General features: G+C 53.3%; 1 protein-coding gene across 4 annotated transcripts in view; it reads left to right on the top strand.

The window, feature by feature from the left end:
• The first annotated feature begins 2,464 nt into the window (after positions 1-2,464).
• Positions 2,465-22,915, top strand: part of LOC308060852 (tyrosine-protein phosphatase non-receptor type 11-like) — a 58,092-nt gene continuing 37,641 nt past the window's right edge. The window contains exons 1-2 of one of the 4 annotated variants that reach the window (XM_080380053.1): positions 2,465-2,553; positions 2,584-2,633. In XM_080380053.1, coding sequence (XP_080236179.1) covers positions 2,620-2,633 — 14 coding nt within the window. In that variant the 5' untranslated portion in view covers positions 2,465-2,553; positions 2,584-2,619. Of the gene's footprint in view, positions 2,554-2,577; positions 2,634-19,034; positions 19,377-22,915 lie in introns of those variants that run through there. The other 3 variants (XM_080380052.1, XM_080380055.1, XM_080380054.1) reach the window with 3 other exon arrangements.

Genomic DNA, 22,915 nt, shown 5'->3' on the forward strand with positions numbered 1-22,915 from the left:
CTGGTACCCAGCTATCCCTTTCCAGCCTGCAGATGAAAGAGCAAGCGTGTGAATTGGTGCCTACGTCAATGAACGGTTCAGGAGAAAATAAGTGATTTTGAGTAGTACTGGGCGCTCCTCTGGATGACTGATGACTGAAATGGGATCTTTATAGCTGCCCCCACTGCAGACATTAAAGGCACCTGGGAGCGCTGTTCCCAGAACCTGACATCAGAGACACTCCCCGCAGTCTGGTGTCTTAACCCAGAGAGGAGCCTGGACACAGGCTCCTCATGAGCTTTCTCTTCGATCTCCTGTCCCGTGTGACTGCTTCCCCTCTCCAGCAGTCCCCACATTTTGGTGGCACATCAGCCCTGTTGTCACAGAGGGCCTTCTGCCCTGTCCCCTGGGAATTCTCCAGCCCAGGCACACGCTCTATAATTGCAAGACAAACATTATGTCTCCCCAGGAGTGTTCTCACTTTTTTTCGCTCTTAGCCATGCTGCTAGTATTGTCCTGGCTATTAGCACGTGACATTGCCAGCCGCTCTCCCACCCCTGTAGATATTCCCAGAACATATAGATTAGAGCTAAAAATATGCTCTCCTCTGCCTGCACCAGGAAATGCCTCAGGGCTGGGGCAGGAATATCAGACTCCAGAGCTCCTGAGCAGGGTGCTGAAACCCACCTTCTCCTGCTCTCCGGCCCAGCTATAGTGGGCACACAGGAGCCTGGCTGCTGCCCCAGCCCTGGCACACCACGGAGCAGGTGCCTCCAGCAACCACCTGGCAGCCAGAAAGATCTGTCCTTGTTGGGGGAAGTGCAGCAGGGTAACCCCCAGCCAGCACTAAAGGCTCTCCCGCCCAGCCACCAGCTGAGACTGAGCAGGTTAGGGAGCAAATGGGGTCACACAGACATCTAGCACCTCCGCCATGGTCATGGTGTGTTTCTGTTGCAACGGGTCCCCTGAGGGACTGGCACCAGCCCAACACCAACAAAATGCGATGTTCCAGCTGCAGAGAGCTCCTAGGCCAGAGCCTGGATTTCTCTGCTGGGTATTTCCATGAGATCAAAGCATTCCAAGGCACTGAAGACAGGAGGGCCATGATCTTGCAGGATAGGGCCATTTTCACCAGTTATCTGCGTCCCGGTTGCATAGTCTAGGAACCAGAAGCGGGGAGATCTGTTCCAGGGGTTTCCTTTTGATCTGTTTTTAACCAAGAAGCTGAACAGCAGTCCCTTCTGACCATGTGCATTGGTTGCCCTGAGAAAGGGTCTTGTTCCCCCGGCTGTATGAGATGGGACACACAGAAGTCACAGTTTGGTGTCTCACAATGAAGTCTCAGTGCTATGACAGAAGGTCCCAGTAACTGGGAGCCTCGACGGCAGGGGAAATGAGGAAGGAGAGGACAGGGGTCGTTGTTATCAGGGTTGCTATTTGGCCTCTGTGGTCCTTGTTGCCCCGTGAGCAATCCGATGGCATGCAGGAAAGCTATGCAACCCGCCAGTCCTCCTTGCTGAGAAATGAGCTGGCTCCGTCTGCCAGCTCTCTGGGTATTCCCCGAATAGACATGGAATTCGCTGAGTCTTATTATAGTTATAAACCTGCTATTTTTGCCACTATGGGTAGACTGCGGGGGGGCTCACTAGCTGTATCGCGGCTTTTTCTCTCTCTTGGACAGCTGGCTTTGTTTTCTCACCCAGCATTCATGAAAGGTGCCAGATTCAGGGCATTTTTGGGGGGTTAATTTCTGTCTTTTATGCAAAGCAACATGTATTTGACAGGAGTTTGTTAAAGGCCTCTGAATTTACACTTCAGATGGCAAAATGTGCTCTATTTGTATCGAGCATATAGTGTGCCTATAGCGCTCCTGACCCCATCCCACCCCAGTGGAGGATTTGGGTGCCGCCATCCCTGTCTCGCCATGGGTGTTGGGATGAGAGCAGGGAACCCGCTCCGGGAACGTTGTGCCCTCCTGACTCCAGACGGCCCCTGAGCCGGGGGTGTTCAGGGGTAACAGCAAACGTGGCCGAGCCTCGCCAGAGCCATGCCTTGTCCGGCCGCTGGCTTCCTTCCCTGGGCGGCACGGCTCCCAGCTCTTCGGGAGCTCGCCACCAAATTCTAGCCCTTCCACAGCGTTTGGGTACCGAGCGCCGCCCGAAGTTGCTGCCGGCGTGACATCGCACGCGCTGTCGGGACTGGGGGCCCGTGGGAGCGGGGATGCGCCAGGCACGGAGAGCATCCTCGCCAGCCGGGGGGCGGCGGGGCGCTGGCCCAGCGCGGGGGCTGCTCCGGGGGGAGCGCAGGCGGCGCGGTGCCTGGCCGGGGCCCGGCGCAGTGCCCGCCCGCCTTGTGTCACCGACCCGGCGGCCCGGGGCTCCCTCTTCCCCGGTGCCGCCGCGGCCGGGCGGGGGGCGCTGGCCCCGGAGCGGGGACGAGGCCGGGGCAGGGGGCGGGGCCCGGGGCCCGGGGGCGGGGCGGAGGGCGGGGATTCCCTCGCGTCACAGGGAGGGGTTTCCCCGCCGGCCCGTGGCCCAGGCGCCCCGCCGGGCGCGGCGGCGCGGGCAGTCGGTGCGGGGCCGGGGCCGGGGCCGGGGCCGGGGCCGGGGCCGGGGCCGCTGCGCGGAGCTCGGCGGAGCCATGACCTCCCGCAGGTAAGGGCTGAGCGCCGGGCCCCGCCGCCGGCTCGGACCTGCCCCCGCTGCGGCGGGACCGGGCTGCGGGCGGGCGGCCGCCGGGCTGCGGGCGGGCGGGCGGGCGCGGGCCGCGGCGCGGTAACTGTGAGATCCCTGCCCCGGAGCCTCTGCCCCGGAGCCCTGCCCCAGGCCCGCCGGCTCTTCGGGCCGCCCCTGCCGCCTGTGCAGAATTGCGCTGCGTGCCTGCGGGAGAAGCCTGCTACCTTAAAGCATCATGTGTTGGCTGGCTCTGAAATCCGTGCTAGAGATGCTGAAGAGGGAATGTCAAAACGGGGCCAAGCCTTACAACTTGTTTGAAATCTCCTTGTGGGCTGTGAGCTGAGAAAAAGATACTCTGGTGCATCTGGTGCGGTGTGGGTGCCTCCCCCAGCTTCTCCCAAAGAAGCTGTTTCAGAGCTTCAGTCTCTATTTCTCGGTGGTGGCAGGAGCCTGTCTGACTTACGGGTGTCACCCTGTTCCTTCTCTGCCACAGCTTCAAAAGTGGGCACCAGCTGTCCCGGTGGATGGTCCGTTTCAGTGCCTGTTTGCCAGCCAGCTCAGGGCACCGGCTGTGCCCAGCTCCCCATGCTGCAGTGCTGGGGGGTTCTTAATACTTGGTTTGGAGGTTCTTGATTCTTGTCTGGCCTTTCACGGAGGCAGCCTTCAGGTGACCTGAAAAAAGCGGTTGTTGCTCTTAGAAGGCAAGCGTGTTTTGAAAAACCCGGAGGAGGGTGGTGGCAGGGGAGCAGCCGTACAGCTGACCAGTCACTTCAAGCTGAGAAATGGGATCGGTTACAGGACAGGCAGTGCTTGTTTGGTTTTGGTACAGGACCGAACACGGGCAGGTCATGAGTGGGGTTTCCGCAACCATCTCTTGGACATCTAATAACTCCCTGTTCTCCTCACACACATTCCTGCAACACCAGGATTCAGGGGCTTGGTTGTTTTATGGTTTATTGGGTCACTTTTTGCAGTCCAGCAGCGGCTGTCTGTCCCGTACAAGTGCTGAGACGTCTTTTGTGAATGTCTGGTTCAAAGCGTACAGGAGCATTTAGGAAGAGGCAGTGCTCATCTGGGCGGTGCCACATTAAGTTACGAAACATGCTTGCTGATGGGTGATGGAGTAAAAGCAGAGGGCTGGGACTGTGGGCCCCTGGATTTCATTCTCAGCTCTGGTAGTGCTCTCTGTGCTCACAGGGAAGTCAATATTTGTCTACGCTGCCTATACCTTGCTGGCTCCACCCTGTTGGGCAGTTACCTAGGGCAGCAGACTGCTAGAGACAGCAAAAATGGTTGTAATGCTGCTGCCAGTTCAGCCCTTGCAGGAGTCCTGAGAAACCTGGCTCGCTAGCAGTCCTGCTGCTGTGAAGGGGTCAGAGCCGTGTGGGCTGGCTTTCGTGCTGGGGGTTGATGGCTACCTGCATCTCTTGCCCCGTGCCTGTGCACTGGAGTGCTGGTTTTGCTGCTCCTGGTTCTGTAACGCTGTTCAGATCCTTTTCCCCCACGCTTGGCTCAGTCCCAGCCTTGTTCTCTTGGCTAGCAATGTGTAGGGCGCCTGCCAGTTTTGTATGGCATCTTTCTTGTTGGCTTGAACCCTGGCTGATGCTGTTCTCCCGCTGGCTCAAAGCACGGCCTGGTTCTGACCAGGTGGATCTGTTGAGATCAGGACCTGTGCTGGCGGAGTGTTGAGAGGCTCAAGCGGTCCCTCACAAGGGACGGTCACTGCAAGGCCCAACTGAAGTGCTAAAATAGTAGATCCTTTGCATGCTGTTGGCATTGTACCTGCAGCCTTTCTTGCAGGTCGTTCAGGCTCGCATGGGAGCCCTTGGAATTAAAGGCGCTTTGGCATTAATGGGGTTACGGGCAGACTTACAAAGGCTGGTGGTGTGGAGCTGCTGAAAGCCAGTGTACAGTTGGCCTGTTGTGCTGAAAGAGGGTGCTGCGAAGCAGGGGGATCTGTGAGGAAGCAATTTCTCAGTAGCTCTATCCCAGCTGAGGTGCTGGTTCCTCTCTTCAAGGGCCACCTCTGTGGCTGCATGTTCGCCTTGCGTCAGCGGGCTGCTGTGGGGCTGAGACCAGCCGCAAGTCCTGGGAGCTGGTTTGGATCCAAGTGTGATTGTGGACTGGGACTCAGGTTTGGAGCCTACCTGACCTGCTACCTGCGTGCGTATTCTTTTCAAGGCAGGCATGCAAAAGGCAAAATAAACCTCTGTCTGGGTGTCTGACTTGCTTGGTAAGCTTTCCTAGTGACCGTGCCAAGGGGAGAGGTGTCAAGGACTGGCGGATGCTGGTCACACTGCTTATGGTCTTCCGAGGGGACAGCCTGGAAAGCAGCGGCCATGTGTCAGTGTGGGGTCTGTGCAGATGTGTGACATGAGGGAGAATCAAGCCCTGATGCAGAAATAAGTTTGTTGCCATCAGGCTAAACCACAAAGCTGTTGCAAATACTGAGCTCCAGGCTGCTGCCACGGCCTTACTGCCTCATTTCCTAAAAACACTTGTTGAAAGAATTGACTGTTTCTTTCCCTCTCCCCGCTTTGCTGGCATGTGACCTCTCAGCTGCAGGAAGGGTTTGGAGGTTAGGGGCGGACCACCCCCAGCTCAAACAGAGAAATCCTGGCTCTTCTGCAACAGCGAGAGCCTGGGAGTCTGGGTTACTGCTGCCCCTCCCCTGCTTTGGTGCTTACGTCCACTCGGTGTGCAATGAGCGGCCTTTCGCTGTCACGTAGAGATCTTGGTGGATAAACCTCACATCCCCATTGCTGATCTGCGGCTTGCAGATCCCAAATGCCTCGTTTCTTTTTCTAGAAAGGAGTTGCACTGTGTCTGGAGCACTTGGTAGGTGGCAGCTGGCTCGTGCATTGCCCTGGTCTGCAGGGCAGGCTTCTTCTTTACAGCCATGTTTCCTGGGATGCGATGGCTGGGAGGAAGGGAAAGTCTGGAGGAAATGAGTAAATGCCAGCTTCCAGAGCCTGATTGTCTCTCCAAAGGTTGCCCTGGTTCTGCAGGACTGAGTGCTGCTGCCACAGAATTGGTGCCTGTGTGTGATAGGTTATGGAGGCTCTTCTCCTCATCGCTCTTTGTACTGTGGTTCTGGTGCTTCAAGTGCTGCTACTGCTGGTGAAGCAGGTCCTGGTGTGGAGCCTTTTATTGGTTCAGAAAGCAGGTAGCCCAACTTTTGTGATGTCCTTCACATGGCTACCAGGGCAAATTGAGAACCACCGAGAGAAGTCCTTCCCGGCACCTTCTCTGGTGGAGTTGTGGCTGGATGGTTCCATGGAGCATTTGAGTCTGTACGAGTGCAAAAGTGAGCATTTAATTTTCTCACCCCAGAAAGCTGGTATCAGAACTTTTGTCATGTCCCTCACATGGTTACCAGGGCAGGGTGAGAACCACAAAGATAATTCCTTCCTGGCTGCTGCTCCATGGGAGCCATGGCTGGACATTCGGAATGTGGCTTTGGGCTCCATATGAGTAAAAAAGTGATGAGTCAATTTTCTCATCTCGGGAAGCAGGTACCCTAAGTTTAGTGATGTCCTTGACGTGGCTACTAGGGTGGGGGTGAGAAACACAAAGAAAATTCGTTCCTGGCTCCTTCTCCGGGGGAGCAGTGCCTGGATGTTTCCAACATGCGTTTTGGCTCTGTAGCAGTGTGAAAATGTGAGAACCATGAGAAAACATAGTTACTCTTTTATTGGTTCGGAAAGTGGGTAGCCCAACTTTTGTGATGCCCTTCCGATAGCAGTTACTCTCCTTGCCTGTGCATGTATGAGAGGAGCCTTCCGTCTCGGCTCCGAGGCCATGGTAGCGGTGACAGTGCTGTCTCCTCCAGGGCCACAGCGTGCCTGTGTGCATTAGCCAGCTGCCGTGGGTGTGTAAAACCCCTTCGGCCCGGGTCTCCCTGCCCGTGCTCACAGCCGGCTGGAGAGATGCTGCCGCGCAGCGCCCGGAGCCCGGCTGGTTTGCACAGCTCCTGTCCTGGAGACTCGGAGGAGGGGTGGCGGGCAGCTGGCAGCACCGGCAGGGTGAGGCTGCCCGGGAGGGGAACGCTGACACTGAAGGGACCAAGTCTCCAGTTCTCAGGGCAGTGGACAAGCTGGATCGCAGTGCTGGGGGGAGCGGCGTGCTGGTGAAACGCTTCCATTGCTGTAGTAGGCTTGACAAAGAGTTGCTGAGTGGTATCTCATATCCAGAGCTGCATACGCTTGTTTGACAACTTTTTTCCTGCATTCTGATGAACCTTTTAAAAACCTAGTTTACTGCTAAGCTGAATTACTTTATCTGTGCTGATTTTATGGTGTGTTGTGGGTGGTTCCCTTGGAAGTCTCAGATCACTTGGAATGACGAGTGGAAGCAGGGCTGCTGCAGCGTGGCTGGTCAGTTGGGACTGGCCAAAGTCCTGCATGTGCTTTCTCCAGGATGGTTTACCGTCCTTGTGCAGGCCACACTGCTGTGCATCTGAGGCACCAAATGCATCCAGCTGTATCCTGAAACCTTGCTTGCTGTCCAACCTTGAGCATTTGCTGCAGGGACAGGAAATACAATGCCAGTCCCCTGACCAGCGGACTTTTTCGTGTGGCCCCAGCTTTCTTGCTCCCTTTACCAGTGAGAAAACACATGCTTCCTGCACTGAATCCAAATGTAAATATTAACCTTGAGTATTTGCAATAGCTGCTTACTTTGGCAACCTGGGTAGTGGTGGGGAGGTGGTAATTTCTGGTTCAGGAAGCAAAACCAGGTCGGTGTTTTGGCATCGTGGATATTCATCAACAAACATATCATGGGCAGAGCTCAGGGTAACGGTGGCTAGAACCAGGATGATTGCGGATCTCACTGGCAGCAGCATGCTCAAGCCCAGGGCTGCTGCGTCTCTGAAGTGCCGGCCCAGAGTTGTAAGCTCAGAAATGTCCTCTGGCAGATTTTTGTGAGCTGTTCATTTCCACCTCTTCAGGCAGTACCTCATCACCTGGCTCTGGAGCCGGCTTGTGTTCAGCTCCAGCACAAAAAGGGTCAGTCAGCCTGGGTGGCTGGAGACAGGTCACAGCAGCAGCTTGAATTCATGCCCTGGCTTCCTTTGCGGTGGCTCGCTCGGATAAGCAGGCTTCACAAGACCTTCCCAGCAAGGCAGCTGATGCCTTTTGCTTCCCTTCTTTGCTGTGGCTGCACGCGAATCTCGGCTCAGATTTTCCCTGGTTTTCTCTCTCTGGCCAGACTGTATGAAGATGTCTTTGGACACAGGCCCTATTAGTACAGGAAAATCAAAGCTTAAAGGCTTTTGTGCAGGGTTCTTGCAAATGTGTGCTGAGACTGCCCGTACGTACTCTGCCTGGACAGGTGGGGAGGTGAGAGATGAGAAATGCAGTGCAAGGAGCAGACGTGCTTTTGCACGAGGCTTTGCTGTGGTAAATGAGGATGAGAACATTGGCAGCAACTTAAATTACACTTCAATTCCAAGCACCCAGCCTCCTGTTTATTTCCAGATAGGGTGAGTTCCTTACTGGAGGTCATGAAATGCATAAATACACTGTTCTCTCCCCTTTTCCAGTGAGGGAATAAGAACGGTGAATGCCCTAGCTCAAAGAGAAAACTAGCCTTGCCTGGGAGAGGGTTTTGGATCTGAGTGATTTTCCAGTATCCTCTGGTTTTCCCCAAGGCAGAGTGAGCTGCTGTTGTTATGGTCCCAAGACAAATGAAGCGCTCTGGGCCCTGGAACGCATTTCTCGGATGCATCTGTATGTATTTCTTTTGCGGGCTGCCAAGGAGAATTCCTCACTGTCTGCAGCGGCAGGGAAAGGCAGAGCGCACCGAAGAGGAAGCCAGTCTTCCAGCTGGTACTGCCAAAGCTGGATCAAGGGCGAGTTTCCTTTGTGGCTGGGTGGTACTGGAGCTGCTCGCTGCTGCTTCCAGCAGGCTTTAAATTAATTGGGTTTCTAGGAGACGATTCTTCTCGGGAGCCTCAGAGGCACCTGAATGAATGAATCGGAGCTTTGTGGTCCAGCGGAGCAGCCGTAGCCAGCTGGACTCGCCCAGGTGTCCAGGTGCAGGTCTTGCTCGGCATGGAGCTGCGTGACCACTGCAAGCCAGCCCACAGGCATGGGGGAAGCTGCTCCCAGTGCCCACAGTGCCTGAGCTGCCCCTGCAACGAGAGCCTTCTCCCCCAAGGATGGCTCAGCTGGCCAAGGCACACGGTGGGGGGACCCAGCAGAAGCGTGCCTGTGGCTCTGTGGCCAGAGCTGCTGCTCCTCAGAAAGCGGGACAGAGCTCAGTGCCATGAGCATGGCCACAGAAAACCTGGCTCGTGTCACTCCCAGAGCCTGACTGGAGACACTTCTTGGTGTGCAAAAGGGCAAGCATTGGTGTTTCCCTCTGCTCAGCAAGGCAAACCCTGCTCTCATGCAGCTTTTCCCAGCAACTGGCCTTTCACACGTGCTGGATCTCTCCCTGATGCCATCTAAGGCAGCTGGAGGGAACGTTTGTATCCTGTAATGGGGGCTTTGTCTTGTTGCTCAATTTGAAAAGGACTGGCCTAGCCAACGGGCTCCTTTATCCCTGGTGCTGATCACCCTCGTCACTCCATGAGCAAACCAGCACCCTGGTCCCACTTAGGGAGGGTTCTGCAAGTGAGGAACCTGGAGCTGAGAGTTCTTCTGTTCCCAGCTGGCTGACCGATTTAGTACCTGCCATCTCGTCATCACCTGTCTCCATAGTGTCTCTGTGGTGTTCACCCTCCCTCCCTTGCAGTGTAGATGCCCTTTGATTCCCAAATGGCTCATTAAAAACTTACTTCCCCAATGCTGGTATTTGGGTTTCTATCCCTGCCCTGAGGGATGAACAAAGCTAACACCTATTTCCAAGCTAAAAATGGGCCCACACCCTCTGGGCTGAGTGGAGGGGAGGAGAACTCCTAAGGCTGCAGTTCTTTAAGCAGTGATTAATCCTTTTTCTGCAGTAGGAATGGGTTTATTCTGTGGCTTTTTCACTGCCTTGACCCAAAGCAGTGGTTTGGGCAGGGCTGCACTTGCTACCTTCTGATGTGAGTGGTGGGGAGGGATGGAAAGTGGCTTCTGCAGTCCAATTGCATGTTCCAGGAAATGTGCGTAGGATGGAGCCTAATCAGATTACGGGGCTGGTCTGTTTGCAGGCTTCCTGCGTGAGTCTGAAGGGAAGAAGGAAATTCTTTGCATTAAACCAAGCTGGAAATCAGGAACTGTGTGCTTCCTGTATACGCGTTTTTTTCTGCAAATAGCTCATCATGCTGCTGGTATCAATAATGCTCTCCAAAGACCCCTGCCTGCTTGCAGTGGATGAGGGACATACCTGGAAGAGACAAACACTGCAGCATCTCCTCCTGAACTTTGGTTGTCACAGGTTTCCCAGGCAGGTCACATGTGGAAAGGATGTTGCTGTGATCCAGCAGCATAAAAGCATCTGTCAAGTGGCCTGGGAGCGTGTGACTGAGTATCAGGCTCTGGGGCCTTGGGAGGAGCAGGGGGCTGTACCTTGCAGCCCCCTTTGGCTCTGCGTTGGAGGAGATTTTCTGTGTCAAGTCCCAGACCTTTTCATGTGGACAAGAGAAACAGATCGTCCTCTGCTGCATTTTCATTGAAATGCCCTTGTGATTGTTAATGATGGGATGGTCTCAGTCTGTCCATACTGCAGCCCCAGCCCTTCTGCTCTGCTCTGTCTGTCTGGCCCCTCGTTCTGCCCAGAAGAGGCTGTGAGACCTCCATGGACCCCTGTCTGGGAGACAGATGAGCTCTGTTCTGTCCCCATCACCAGGAGCAGTGAGCAGGCTCCTGAAGTGCCTTGAGGAGGAGGTCACCCAGTCCAGCCGTGGCTGCTGGCTCCCGTGCTGTGGCTGCTGGCAGGAGCATGTGCATGCCCAGGGTGAATCACAGCAGCATTCCCTACAGCCCACTTTGCGAGGGTTAAGGGCTGGGGAAGCCTCTCACAGCAGGGGTGATCAAGTTTATCTTCCTTGTTGCAGCTTCTTGGTGTGGAAAGAAGCACTGGGGGAGGAGAGGGTGAGCTGAGTTTTCTAGCTGGGCTGGTGTTCACTGCAGCGGTCCTGATTACATTATCAGGTGAAGAGCCTGTCTCTGAGCAAGTATCTACTCGAGGTTTCCTGTGCACAAAGCTGGTGGGGGAGGTTCCCAGCCTGTGCTTGCTGTGGCTGGTATCTCTTGATCTCCCCAAGGAAAATGCCAGCACAGGCGTGGGACTGCTTGCTGACCTGGGAGAAAAGGCACCAAAGGCAGGGAAAGGCACATGCCAAATGCAGGCAGTCTCCATGTGCACCTCCACGTGGTCCCTCTCATGCACAGACATGGGGTTGCTGTGCAGGTTTCCAGTGTCTTGGGCAGTAGTCTCCACTGCCATGCTGAGGCAGGATGAGTTCTCAGTTTCATCCTACAGTCCAGGCGATCCTCATGCCTCTGCGTCACCTTTCATGTTAGCTGGAAGATGTCTGTGCTGTTGATGCACAAGGGCTTTTCGTGCAATCCCATCCTTTCCTTTTCCTATCCAGCTGAGAAAGGACCTGCCTGAGACCTTAGGATAATAAGGTCTGGAAATTCCTCCTATTCCCAACGTACGGTCATTTATCTGGACAGTTTACTGTGACTCTATTTAGCTGCCTGCTAATCTCCTGTGGGTGCAACAAAGGGTTTTTTTCCACTTTAAATTGCATTGCAATAGCCTGCACCAGAACAGCTAGATAAGAAGGCTTCTCCTTGTGAGCAGATGCAGAACAAGAAGTCTACTGCTCTATGCTGGGGTGGAGGAGCTGTGTGAGAGTGGAGATCCAGCTGCCTGGAGTCGGCAGGAGGAGAGAGGCTGTCTTTCATCTGGTCAGGCCAGGGAGCCCTTCTCCATACCTGGCCATGCTCTCCCCTGTTCCACTGGGCTGCTGCTTCCAGCGCTGGGCTGCTTCCTAGCTCTGTCCCTGGGGTGCTGAAACTGAGAATAAGGCTGCAAACTGCAGTTCACGTCTGTGGTGCCTAAGTGAATGTGGCTTCCCCTAATGCGCCCCCCACCCCCCCAAATGCTACGTTTTGCAAGTTCCGTGTTTGGTCAGACTGAACGTACCAGTTAGCTTTCAAGGGAACTGTCTCTCCCCAGCCCTGGACCCAGCCGAGGGGAGCTGACTGAGGGCAGCCTGCACAGCACCCCAAGGAGACAGTTCCCTTTCCCTGCCATGGCCCTGTGCTCCATCCAGGGTGGCACAGCCGTGCCAACCAGGGTCTTTGGTCCCCCTTCCCACCCTGCACGGAAAACCCTGTTTCCTTCTTCCTCGCTTTCTGGGGTGCTGCTCACCTCTGTCAGAGCGTGAGCTGGTAAGAGCAGCAGAGTTGAGCAGTTTGGGCTCTCTGGCTTGACATGGTGATGCATTTGAGGAGAGGGGCACTGAGGGTGCCAAGAGGGTGTAAAAGTTGACAAAAAAATGGTAAAAGACCTGCCTTAAAAATACGAATCGGACACAGGCAGGAGGTTGCAACGTGCAGCTTCCCCACTGCTCCAACGAGCTTTTGAAGTATTTGTAAAAGCTGCAGGATTCCAGTCTGGGAAACTGAGGGCAGACTGCTCTCAGTGACAGGGCGGTAAGCAGTCAGCAGTACCACCAGCCGTTGTGCCGGGGCTCTCTGCTAGATGCTACCTCCAGGGTAAGGGTGGGATTGCTCGCAGGCTAGGGCTTTGCCGCAGCTTGCCATTGCCCTCCACCGCCTGCCACGCTGGGCACATGTGGCAGGGGGAAGCTGACGGCTTCAGCAGCCTTGGGAGTTGGGGTACCTGCGGGTACTTGACACAGGCAGAGGAGAGCCCATCCCTCAGGACATGTTATTTGGCCTTGGGGATTTCAAGAGGGTGGGAAGGTGACAAAGATTTAATATCAAAACAACAAAAAGTCCCCTTTCACACCCTTGAGCAGCATCCCTACCATGTAAGGTAGTTGCCAGGGCTATATTTGCCTTTGGCTTGGTTTTTTTTTGGGGTAGGTTTTTTGTTTGTTTGTTTGTTCCCCCCCTTCCTCCCACCCTCCTGGAATATTTCCATCAATCTCCTCTCTAAGAAGTCCTGCCACTGATTAAATTCTAAATATATCTGTGGTATTTTTTTTACTCTCCAATTCTTCAAGATGTATCTAGGTAAAAAATAGCCTTGGCGACTCTTCAAAGGGGACGTGGGCCTGCTATGGGTTATATTTTTGTCTTGTCACCCTGCCCGGGTCTGAAATAAACCTCCTCATTTTTAATTAGCTCGTCAGGTTATATAATCCTGAAAGCTGAGGATTTCTGCACTCAGCAGGAATGCACGTGATGCCGTGGGCTCAGGCAGATCATGGCAGGCAAAGGTGGTGTGTCAGGGTAGGGGCAACGCAGCAGGAATCTCCTCTCCTCCTGCTGGTCCTGGAGCCAAGTGGGAGGGAGCCTGGGGAAGCCAAGATGCTGTAGCATAAGGCTCTGCTCTTCCTTGCTTCCTTATTGCCTTGTTTATTTTGTTGTGGTACTTGGAGAGACATCTGCTGAGTGAGGAAGGGCCTGGTTCATGGTGAAAGCTCCTGGGCTGTCTGTGCTGCCTTGGGGGCTGCTCTTGGTTTTCCTCTGCGCCTGGGAGGATGGATCAGGGGTTTTCTGCCCTTGGCATCATCCTAACGATAAGTCGGTTTACTTCTGGCTGGGTGGAGCCCACTTGTTTTCCCATAGCCCGGGTCTGAATGCTTAAGCGTTATCCAACTCCCGTCATCCCACGTGAAAGGTGGGAGCCAAATGGTTCCCTCTCTGCTGCTGTCAGGTGCAGCGCCTCTGGCCCGACTGCTGCTGCTTTGCTTGCTCTCAAAACATTCCTGTGGAGTGCCAGCCTGAGGACTGCTGCTGTAGAAAGTGGCCATCCTTGGGGTTTGCATGGGCGAGCCTAACTGATTCTCCAGGTTCTTATACTCAAAACGACCCTGGTCATCCGATGTGGGGGCGACCTCCTTGCATGAGCGTGCAGCGGCCGTCCGCTCTTTCCAGGTGCTTCCCTGCACTCACCAAGGTGGCTCATCCCAAGCTTCTCTTCAACCTCTCCCAACGGATACCCCAGAAGATGAGCAGGCCATGCCAAGGGAGCAGCGCCTGTTTGCTCTGCACAGCTTTAAAAACTGTCTAACCACCAGATGGAGCAAAGGAACTTAGAAGAGCCGGGCTGGCACTTCGGCAGGGGGCTGCCCTTGGGCACTGAGGTGTAACCACTGCCCTGGGGGCAGCTGCTGTGCCTCTGCCTTGCCAGGCTTTGTGTTGACTTCCTTCTCTCTAGCCTTTCCCTAGGAGACAGGGCTCAGGATCATCCTGGAGGCTGTCTTGGCAAGCCGGGTGTGTTGACTTCCTTCTCTCCCTAGAAGGCAGGGCTCAGGGTTGTCCTGGGGGCTGTCTTGGCAAGAGGGCAGGTAGGTGCAGCTGCGTGCGCATCGCAAGCCTGTTACTTGCCCTTTGGTCATGACCCGCTATACAGACTGCAGATCCCACTCCCTGGCACGTCTTTAATCAGGGCTTGTTCCAATCTGTGCAAGGGAAGGATGTGCTGCAATAGCAATGCCCCTTTGCTCTCCGAGTTGCACCGACCCACCACCTGCTGTCATCTGTGTCTCAGAACAGAGTTTCAGTCCTGCTCTGGGGAGGGCTGGAACGCGGGGGTGTAAGTATTTGTTGCTGCTGTAACTTTAAAGCAGTGGAAACTTTCAGTATTGTCATCATGATGGTCAAAGCTAAGAGGAACTGGTGTACTTCAAGTGCAATTTAGCGAGGAGGGCATGGTTTTGAAGCGTTTGACTGGGTTGAAACTGGCCAGTTTTGGTGTCCCTCCTGACCTCTGGGAGAAGAGGGATACAATGCATCTCTGGGATTTGAACAGACTTCTCCAAACCTTAACCCCCTAGCTTGGTGTTGAGCAGAGCTGGGCATAAGCCACAGAAATAAGGGTCATCAGACTGATGTAAATGAAAATGGGCTGGTATTTCCCACGGCTGTGTTTAGATGAGTGCCTCAGAGCAGCCAGCTGCTGGTCGTGGGACAGGTAGTAGTGCAGGCTGTCTGCATATGGTCCCTCCTGTGTGATAAGCCATCCTACGAACCATCAGCTCCTGCAGCTGGGGTGGTGGCATCAGCCGGGGCAGCCTTCCCACCTTTTGTCACCTTGCACTTCATGCACAGATGTTGGGGCAGCGACTCTGTCTAATGTAAAGGCAGACAGCCATTTCTTGTCTCCTCTTTGGCTTATACAAATATTTATCCCAGAAGGCGGCTCTTGCCTCAGCTGCTGCAGTTTACTTGGGTCAGGGCACAGGGTTCTGGCCAGCGTGTTGGGGGAGGAGGGAACACTGAACAGGCTTCTGCACGAAGGGATGGCTAAAGAGCAGCGGAGAGCGTGATGCTGTCAGGTAGCGACTACATGAGAAAGCTGAGATGTAGTCTGAACTCTGTGAAGAACCCTCACTGTGACAATGAAGCACCTTAACAAAGCATACAGGGGAGGGCTTGAGGAAGAGAGCGCAGGACCTCCTGCAAACTGCTGCCCTAGCTCTAGCAGTCTGGTTTCAAACGAGAAATGTCCTGTGGGTTATATTTAAACACAGCATCTTGAAGGCTCAATTAGAGATTTTTGACCAGTGCTGAGTAGGTGGGAGACTTGAAATCAGTGAGTCTGGGTGATGCTGAAGAAAGCGGAGGTGTCTCCTTGCTCAGCGTTCTCCCCCAGCCCTGCGATGGGTGCCCTCCGTGGCTGCTTCCCGCGTGCTGCTGGCGGGTCGGCTCCTTCATCCCGGGAGCAGCGAAGAGTGCGATGTGGGAGCTGCCGGGAGCAGGGGCTGCGCAGCCCTTCGCAGCGCTAGCTCGCAGCAGGAGTGGGTGATGCACGTCTTCCACACGCAGGCTTTGCTGCCGTCTGCACCCTTCACAAAGGAAGGGAATGGAAGTCTGGCCTCTGTATACGGGACTGACGGGGTTTGGGCACTGCTACGGTTTCACGAGACACAAGTTTTAGTCCCATGTTAGTTTGCTTCTAGCACTGAGCTCCGAGGCCTCAGCAACAGAAGAGCTCTGTGGGCAGTCTGTCTAAACACGGTAGGACACGTGTATTGTGGAGAGGGAAGACTCGGCTCCACAGGAGGCCAGCACAATGTAACCTGCTTTTTTTTTTTTCTTTTTTTTTTTTTTTCCCCCTCTCCTTTTTGCTGTATCATTGCAGCTGTTATCTCTGGCATCTCTTGTGTCTGACCATTGGTGGGTAGTGCTGTCTGCCTACACGAGCAGAGGAAAATCACGAGTGTTAAGTAGGAAACTGGTGTATATTTTAAAGCACAGGTCTGCTCGGAAGTTCTGGCAGTAAACAAAGAAAAGTCCTCTTCTAGTTGTGAAACTGTTGATGCCTTTGATAGTTAGATGCAGATCCTTGGCAGAACGTGGCTTGTTTTCCAGTGTTGCTTTCAGCCTTGGAATGACAACAGAGAGCTAGGATGCATTTTTATTCCTTGGATATTTTGTTGTGTGTCATCAGAAGAGTTTGCCGGTTGGCTGTTCGGGTAATCGCAGCAGAAAATCTGTCTTCTGCTGGTAATCTAGGGATAAGAAGAGACCTCAAGTGCCAGTTCCAAGCAATGCCCTTCCCAGAGACAGCAAAGTGTTTTGAGGCTGTACTACTGTGTAGAATCCTCCTTTTCCTACTAGCGCAGCATTGGTTTCTATGAGAAGAGATGCAGAAATATCCCTGAAAAAGGGGCCTCCTGGGTCTGTAAGTACTGTGCAGGGCTGGCCATGAGCCATGGCTTAGAGTTGCTTTTCCAGGACTTGCGTATTATGGAACACAACATTGCTGGGCTTAGGGAGTGACCCAGAGAAATGGAGAAAGGATGAAAAAGCAGATCCAGGAGCCAGTGCAGCCTCGTGCAGAATGGCCATGCTAAGCCTCCCTGGTACTTTAAAGGCTGTCTAGGGTCCATGGGAGCTTAAAAGCCTTCACCAGCATAGGAACCAAGGGCAGGCAGCTTGCACGGGAGCAGTGGTTGGTGTTTTTTACTCTTTGACACCTCTGCAGTGTGTGCTGCCTGTGTTCACTCCAAGATGCAGTAAAGGTTGTTTCCAAATGCTGAAACCTCACCAAATCCAGGGAAAACTATGGCAGGAACATTGCTCATTTGGGGTGCTGTTTGGTGGCTGCTGTACAGGGTGGCATCTGCTCAGGATGGTGGCATTGTCAGGGAAGCTACAATGCTCGCATGAGAAAGTAGGGATGACAGGTTCTGGCTGAGCAGATGTCTTATGGCAGTTAACCTAGGAAACATCGAAACTCTGCCTCTAGTCTGGACGCCTCCCTTTTGCCCATCATAGCTGGCGCAGCAGGAGCTGCAGAGGGGGTACTGACCTGCGCTGAGTAAAGGGAAGGTGCAGTGCTAGTGCTGCCCTGCCACTGATGCTTTGCATGTCCTGCAGCAAAGCATTTCAGCCTCAGCACCTCACTGCCCCACCTGCAGCGTTCCAAGGTCCCCATGTGAAGCGTTGTTCTGAGGGCTGTCCCCACCACCTGCATCTGGCACCTGGGGAAGCTTGGCACTACCAGAGGGCTGCCTGGATTTTCTGTGCTAGCAGGAGTTACACCCCTGAGTTGCTCTCAGTCTCCCTCTGGGGTTGTTAGTTTTTCCTCCTGATTTGGAAGTAAGCATCCTTCTTGAGGTTAAGAGCTGCTCTTCCTACTCCAGCAGGATGGGAAGTCCAGCTCTTGTTCTAGGAGCCACTTGGGTGGGGGCAAACCCTAAAACCAGACTGAGCTCGGTTCTGTTCACCTCCTGCTCCCCCTCCTCGAGACCAGCCGGGCTCTGCGGGGCAGTCCCCAGTCCCACCCAGCATTTCCGAGCTCACTGCAGCGAGACAGGGCTTCCAGCGTGCTCAGCTTTGCTCTGCGGTTGAGACTGTTGGTGATCTCTAATCCCCTCTGTGCCTCAGCTGCTCCGCTGGCACATTAAAGGCTAGCCGCAGAGCAACCATAATTGTGCTAAGTGTCTGTGGGATAATGGACTAAATACTCAGGATGGCAGAGGCAGCCGCATTCCCAGCTATTTAATACCTTGACTGATGTATATTTAGTTGTTTGCCAGCCCACAGGAGGACAGCTTTCTGAGCCCTTGTTTCTCCTGCTCTGTGAAGCTGGTGACAGAAGGGTGTTAAAGAATGAGGTAGGAGTGAGCTATTTGGCCAGTCATGCGGTTGCAGGGCCGTAATGATCCCAGGATTGCTAGGACTGGGTGTTGTGGTCTTCCTCCCTAGCTTGCCGAGGCAAGAGCGGGAGATTGGTGGGTTTGGGGCTCCATTTGGAAGAGTGGGGTTGTCCTCTGTCACTGCCGCCTTTAGTTTCTGGCAGGACTGAGAACACAAGTTTTTTCTGCCCAGGCGTGGCCTGAGGAAAGGTCTGTGTGCCTGAAAGCTTGTCTATGTTTTCCAATTATATCATCTGATCTAATAAAAGATGTTATCTCTCCCTCTAAGCCTTGCTATCTCCACGTTAAGCCCTGGACCTGGACCTGTTGAGATGCTTGGGCTGTCTAACTTGAGGCACCTGTGCTAAGTGGTAATGGGTGCCCTGTCTGGGCAGAGGGAACTGGGTTCTGCTCTGCATCACCCTCAGGAAGTGACTGTTTCTCTCCGTGCCTGAACGAAGGGACTGGACTCTTAACTCGGGTGCCTTACAGCTATGTGGTCTACACGCTCCTGTCAACCGTCCAGAAAAAGCGACCTCAGAAGGGCTGTGTAGAAACATTTCTGAGCTTGAGGTACAGCTGTCTTACGTGCTGCTTAACGTGGCGAGCAGGGCAGCGTGTTTCCCCCAGGAGCGGAGAGATAAGGTGCCCAAGGGTTATGTATGAACCCTGCTTCGGGGGCAGAGGAGGTGAGTCAGAGCCAAATGAAGGGATTGCTTTTGAAGCCAAAATTAGGAGACCCCAAAAAGCAAGCAGGGATGCAAAGATGTTTTGGGGCATCTGAGTAGCTTGAAGATTTTTCCCAAAAGGAGTGTGGCAGTCCTGTTCCCGGCAGGAACAGAGCCTGGACCCGGGAGCTGGTGCTTTCCCCTCCCAGCTGTGCTGAAGGTGATGACGGCTGTTTCAGCAAAGTCACTCAGCACCGAAGGTCTGGAGCAGAACTCTGCCTTGCTGCCTTGCATGGAGGGGGATGATTCCATAGGAAGTCCTGTTTAGATACAGGAGCTCCATGGAACAGAGCTTTGCCCATTAGCCATTCCTTGTTCTTTCTCTTTCTTCAGCTTTGGCTGCCCATAAACTGACAGATGTCGTCACGTACCATGTGTGTGTGGTGGTTACCCTCCCCAGTCCCCTTCTCAGCACTCAATTCACAGTTGCTGGCTTTGTACTGATAAGAGAATGAGATGACTTCCTTTTCTTCTCTCCACCCCTACTCCCTTCCAGAATAAGCTGGGCTGTTTTTTGGTAAATAACTAGCTGTTGCTTCTTCACTTGAAACTTTCCAGGCTCCACCACCTTGGCCAACCCTCCTGAAGGATGCTGGAGGCTGGAACGTTCCTGTCGGGCAGCAAACTGCCTTCTGCATCCTAGAGCAAGCTCTTCCCACCTCCCATATCCTACGAATCTTACTGCCTTTTGAGCTGTCGCGTGGTTTCTGTGGACTAACGACTCTCTCTGCCTACTCTGCCGGGTCAGGAGCCTTGACCAGTTATGGTGAGGTAGGATATCTGTTCGGTGTACGTCCAGCTTCTATTTTTAACAAAGCTGATATTTCTGAGTGGGAATGAAGCACAGGGGAGAAGGCACGGAGATCATCTGTGTCATTTAAATTGCACAGAAAGGTTCCACTGGTGCTATAGGAGGTTGTGAGCTAGTAACAGTCAGAGGGCACCTACAAAGGTGTGGGTGCTTTTAGGGTGGGAATGGTGATTAACAGTGCTTGCTAGCCACAGACTAGCAAATTCTTTGCAGAAGTACAAAATTTGCCAGTGGAAACTACCCTTCAGGTGCCTCTGCAGCACATGGGCGATGGCAACTTTCTCCTTGTGCTGGCATCAGCACTGGGAAATGGTGTGTTAGCAGTTTCGTTTATATGATTACTGTAGAGGCTTTTGGTGCTGACTGCGGTCTGGGAGAGTTACCCCTGCTGCGAGCAGTTTGTCGTTTTGTGATGTTATTAGATTTTTATCTTGTATTACCTTTTCAGCAATGCTATGTTAATAGTTACTCGCTTATCTCTTCATTTGCCTTGCCGTGTCTCTAGCTGAGCACACTTTCATGCACCGACAGCTAGCTTGCCTGTGTGGGAGCATTGTAATTTCAAGGTGCTAGTCACCTCTAGCTGAATTTTGCAAATACCTACGAACTGCGTGAAATGGCATTTAGTCAGAAGAGCAGTTTGTAAGGTAGTGAAGATTCTACGGGGCACGTACTGGAAAAGCAGCCAGATGTGAAGGGGTCTGCTTGGAGTAGGGAAGGGAGTGTGAAATGATCCCTTTGCCAGGCCGGGGGGGCACAGCCAGTGAGCATGTGTGCAAGGAAAGCAATCCTGTCTGCTGGAAGTGCAGGGAATGGGTCCAGGGCAGGAACTGGCTGTGGCTGAAGCAGTGTTTGAGGTTGTTAAATGCAATGGGATCATTGTGCAAGTGGCTATGGCTTTTTGCCACGGAGTGTAATGCGGAGCATGCCTTGGGTTTTCCTTCCTTCCCTCCTTCCGTCCTTCCATGGGCGTGCAGAGGGTGTGGGCTGGTCTGCAGCACTCTGCAGGGATTCAGATGATTAAAGCTGCTACAGCTTGTTGGTCGTTTACATTCCTTTGTATCTCAAGAGCATCCCAAGGCTTTTGCACTAACCTTACTGCAAGGCTGTTCTCTCACGTGTTGCACAAGTGAGGGGTTTCTCCCTTTCTGGTCTCTTCTTTGGGTGTGTTCTGCTTCACTGGACCATAGCAAAGCAGCTAAACAAATACTTTTCTGCTCCACGAGGAAGCTTGTCAGTTAAACGACAGCTGGCTACTTTCGGTGCTGGCCAGTGATACATATTTTTTTTTAATGATCCAACTGTCTGGCAGGTGGGCCAGACAGTTAAAAAAAAGTTTGCTTTATGAGAACAAAGCCCTTTGTAATATACAGGCCAGTAAACTTCCATGAACGGAGGGAGTTCAAAAGAGATTTGTGCTACTATTAGACCTCTGAGGCCTCAGGCTGAGGTTAAGGTGTAGCTCGGTGTTGATGGTGGGCCTGTCAGTGGAATACCCTTGGAGTAGAAAAGGCTGATGCAAATATAAGTTCATTTTGGAGAATTAAATGAGAAAATTTGAAAGCTGCAGCTGAAAATAATAATCTCACACACCTTTGGGGCTGATGCGTTCAAAACAGCTTGAAGGACTTAGCTACACCTTGTTTTAATTAAGAGAACATGGGTGTAAATCCTCTGGGCAACTTGGAAGAGCCCCAGCTGCCAGTTTCCTGCTGGTGCAGGTGAGTATAGCTGGGTGTGGAAATGCATGTTGGCCCGATAAAACCAGGTCTGCCTCTCCCATTCTGTGGAAACCCAGAACTGTCAGGCAAAATTTTGGTCTTTTTTTTTTTTTTCCCTCTTTTTTTTTTTTTTTTTTTTTTTTTTTTTTCCCAGCAGTTTCAGGCTCGTGCTGCGCTTTCTGCCCTCTGCCTCCACATGCTACACCGTGTGCTGAGCTGGCAGCTGCCCCCCTGCCCCTCGCCACGCCGAGGGCTGGCGGTGCAGGGTGGAGGGGTCCCAAAGCCCGGGGCAGATGGCAGGGCAGGGTGAGGACCCGTGGACCACAGGTGGGGGCAAGCCTCAAAGCTGAGTGCACTGTTGAGGACCCAGCATGCTGAATGTTGATGTTATTTCCAGAATAAGCAAATATTTGGAATTTGAATGGGGAAATTAGTGCAGTAAGGGATTTTTATGCTTGCTTTGAAAAAAACCCGCAACTGTCTGAGTGAGAGCCTCTGCTCTTGGGGTATTAGGCTGTAAACTCACAGCAAGGTTGGTGGCATTTACTTGTACCAGCTGGGTACTGGAAGAAGTTTTGCTCCTGAAGGCACCTGTTGGATGTGCAGTTGCTCCTAAATGGGTGCAGGCAGCATGGAGGCTGGGGTAGCAGTGGGAAAGTCATTTGGGGAGCGTTAACAAGCCAAACGGTTCCTGGCGTGCTGCTTACGCCCTGCTGACCTCCCAGAGCAGCCTTGTGCTGAGCTGCCGAGCGGCCATAGCTCCTGGCTGGAGCATCTGTAAAGGCATCTGGTGTCTGAAGTCCTCTGCTGCCCATGGGAATACGCACCATTTCCCAGGGTAGCACTGATGCCCTTTCCAGCCTCTTGTGGTCTTTCCTCAAAGTCCCGTTGGTTCTTCTCTGCGGATGACAAAGAGAGGTGCTAATCCGTCATCTTCCCTCCCCAGCGACTTCACACCTGGATTTCTACCAGCTAGAAATTTTAGTGATAGGCTGAAAGCCAAATCCTTTGCTGGTGTGAATGGTTCGAGGGGAGAGATGGCAGGTTTAGGATTTGTCCTTTATCAAAGACAACCCTCTGAGGAAAGGCAGATGGATGGCTTACCCTGCAGTCTCTGCCCCACGCTTTTAGTGCACTCGTCATAGAATTTGAGTTAAAGTTTACACAATGCCCCTCTGCTCGAATCATGTGGGTATCCTATAACTGACAGGCATTCTTGGCAGCACAGAGGGGCTGTGTTTGTGTGCACAGTTTTTTTCCTGAGCAGCCAAACCGACCTTTGAGGCGGCCATGGGTTAAAATCAAGTGTACGACGAGTGGAAATACTACGTCCCATTCCAGTGCTCGAGAATGGGAAACTTCACTGACAGATTTACACACAAAGGCAGGTGTTAACATGCCAGGTTTGCTGTATGCCAGCATGCTGGGATTCTTTGCTGTGTTATGAATTTTGTGTAGCCCTTTTGGGGAAGCACAGGGTGTATGGTTTAATGCCATATTGCAATGTGGTGGTAGGGCAGTCCGTTCTGACCTAGTACCCTGAGGTAGAATAGGGGCTTGGTTTCTCCTACTCTGAGTCAAATGTCCGCGGGAGACCCCCTGTGCTGCTTTCTGATATCTGCCTTCAGGTGCAACTGGAGAGACTGTGCTACGCGGGCCAAAAGGAAAAGTTTGCAAGATGCTGCATTGTCCACTTCCAAACATGAACAAGGGAAACTACTGAGGTGCAGAAAGTAGTCTTTCTGCAAAAAGAAAAAAGCTACCTTGCAGTGTTGGTG

The sequence above is a fragment of the Falco punctatus genome, assembly GCF_963210335.1.
Source record: "Falco punctatus genome assembly, chromosome: 3".
In the NCBI taxonomy this organism is placed as follows: Eukaryota; Metazoa; Chordata; class Aves; order Falconiformes; family Falconidae; genus Falco; species Falco punctatus.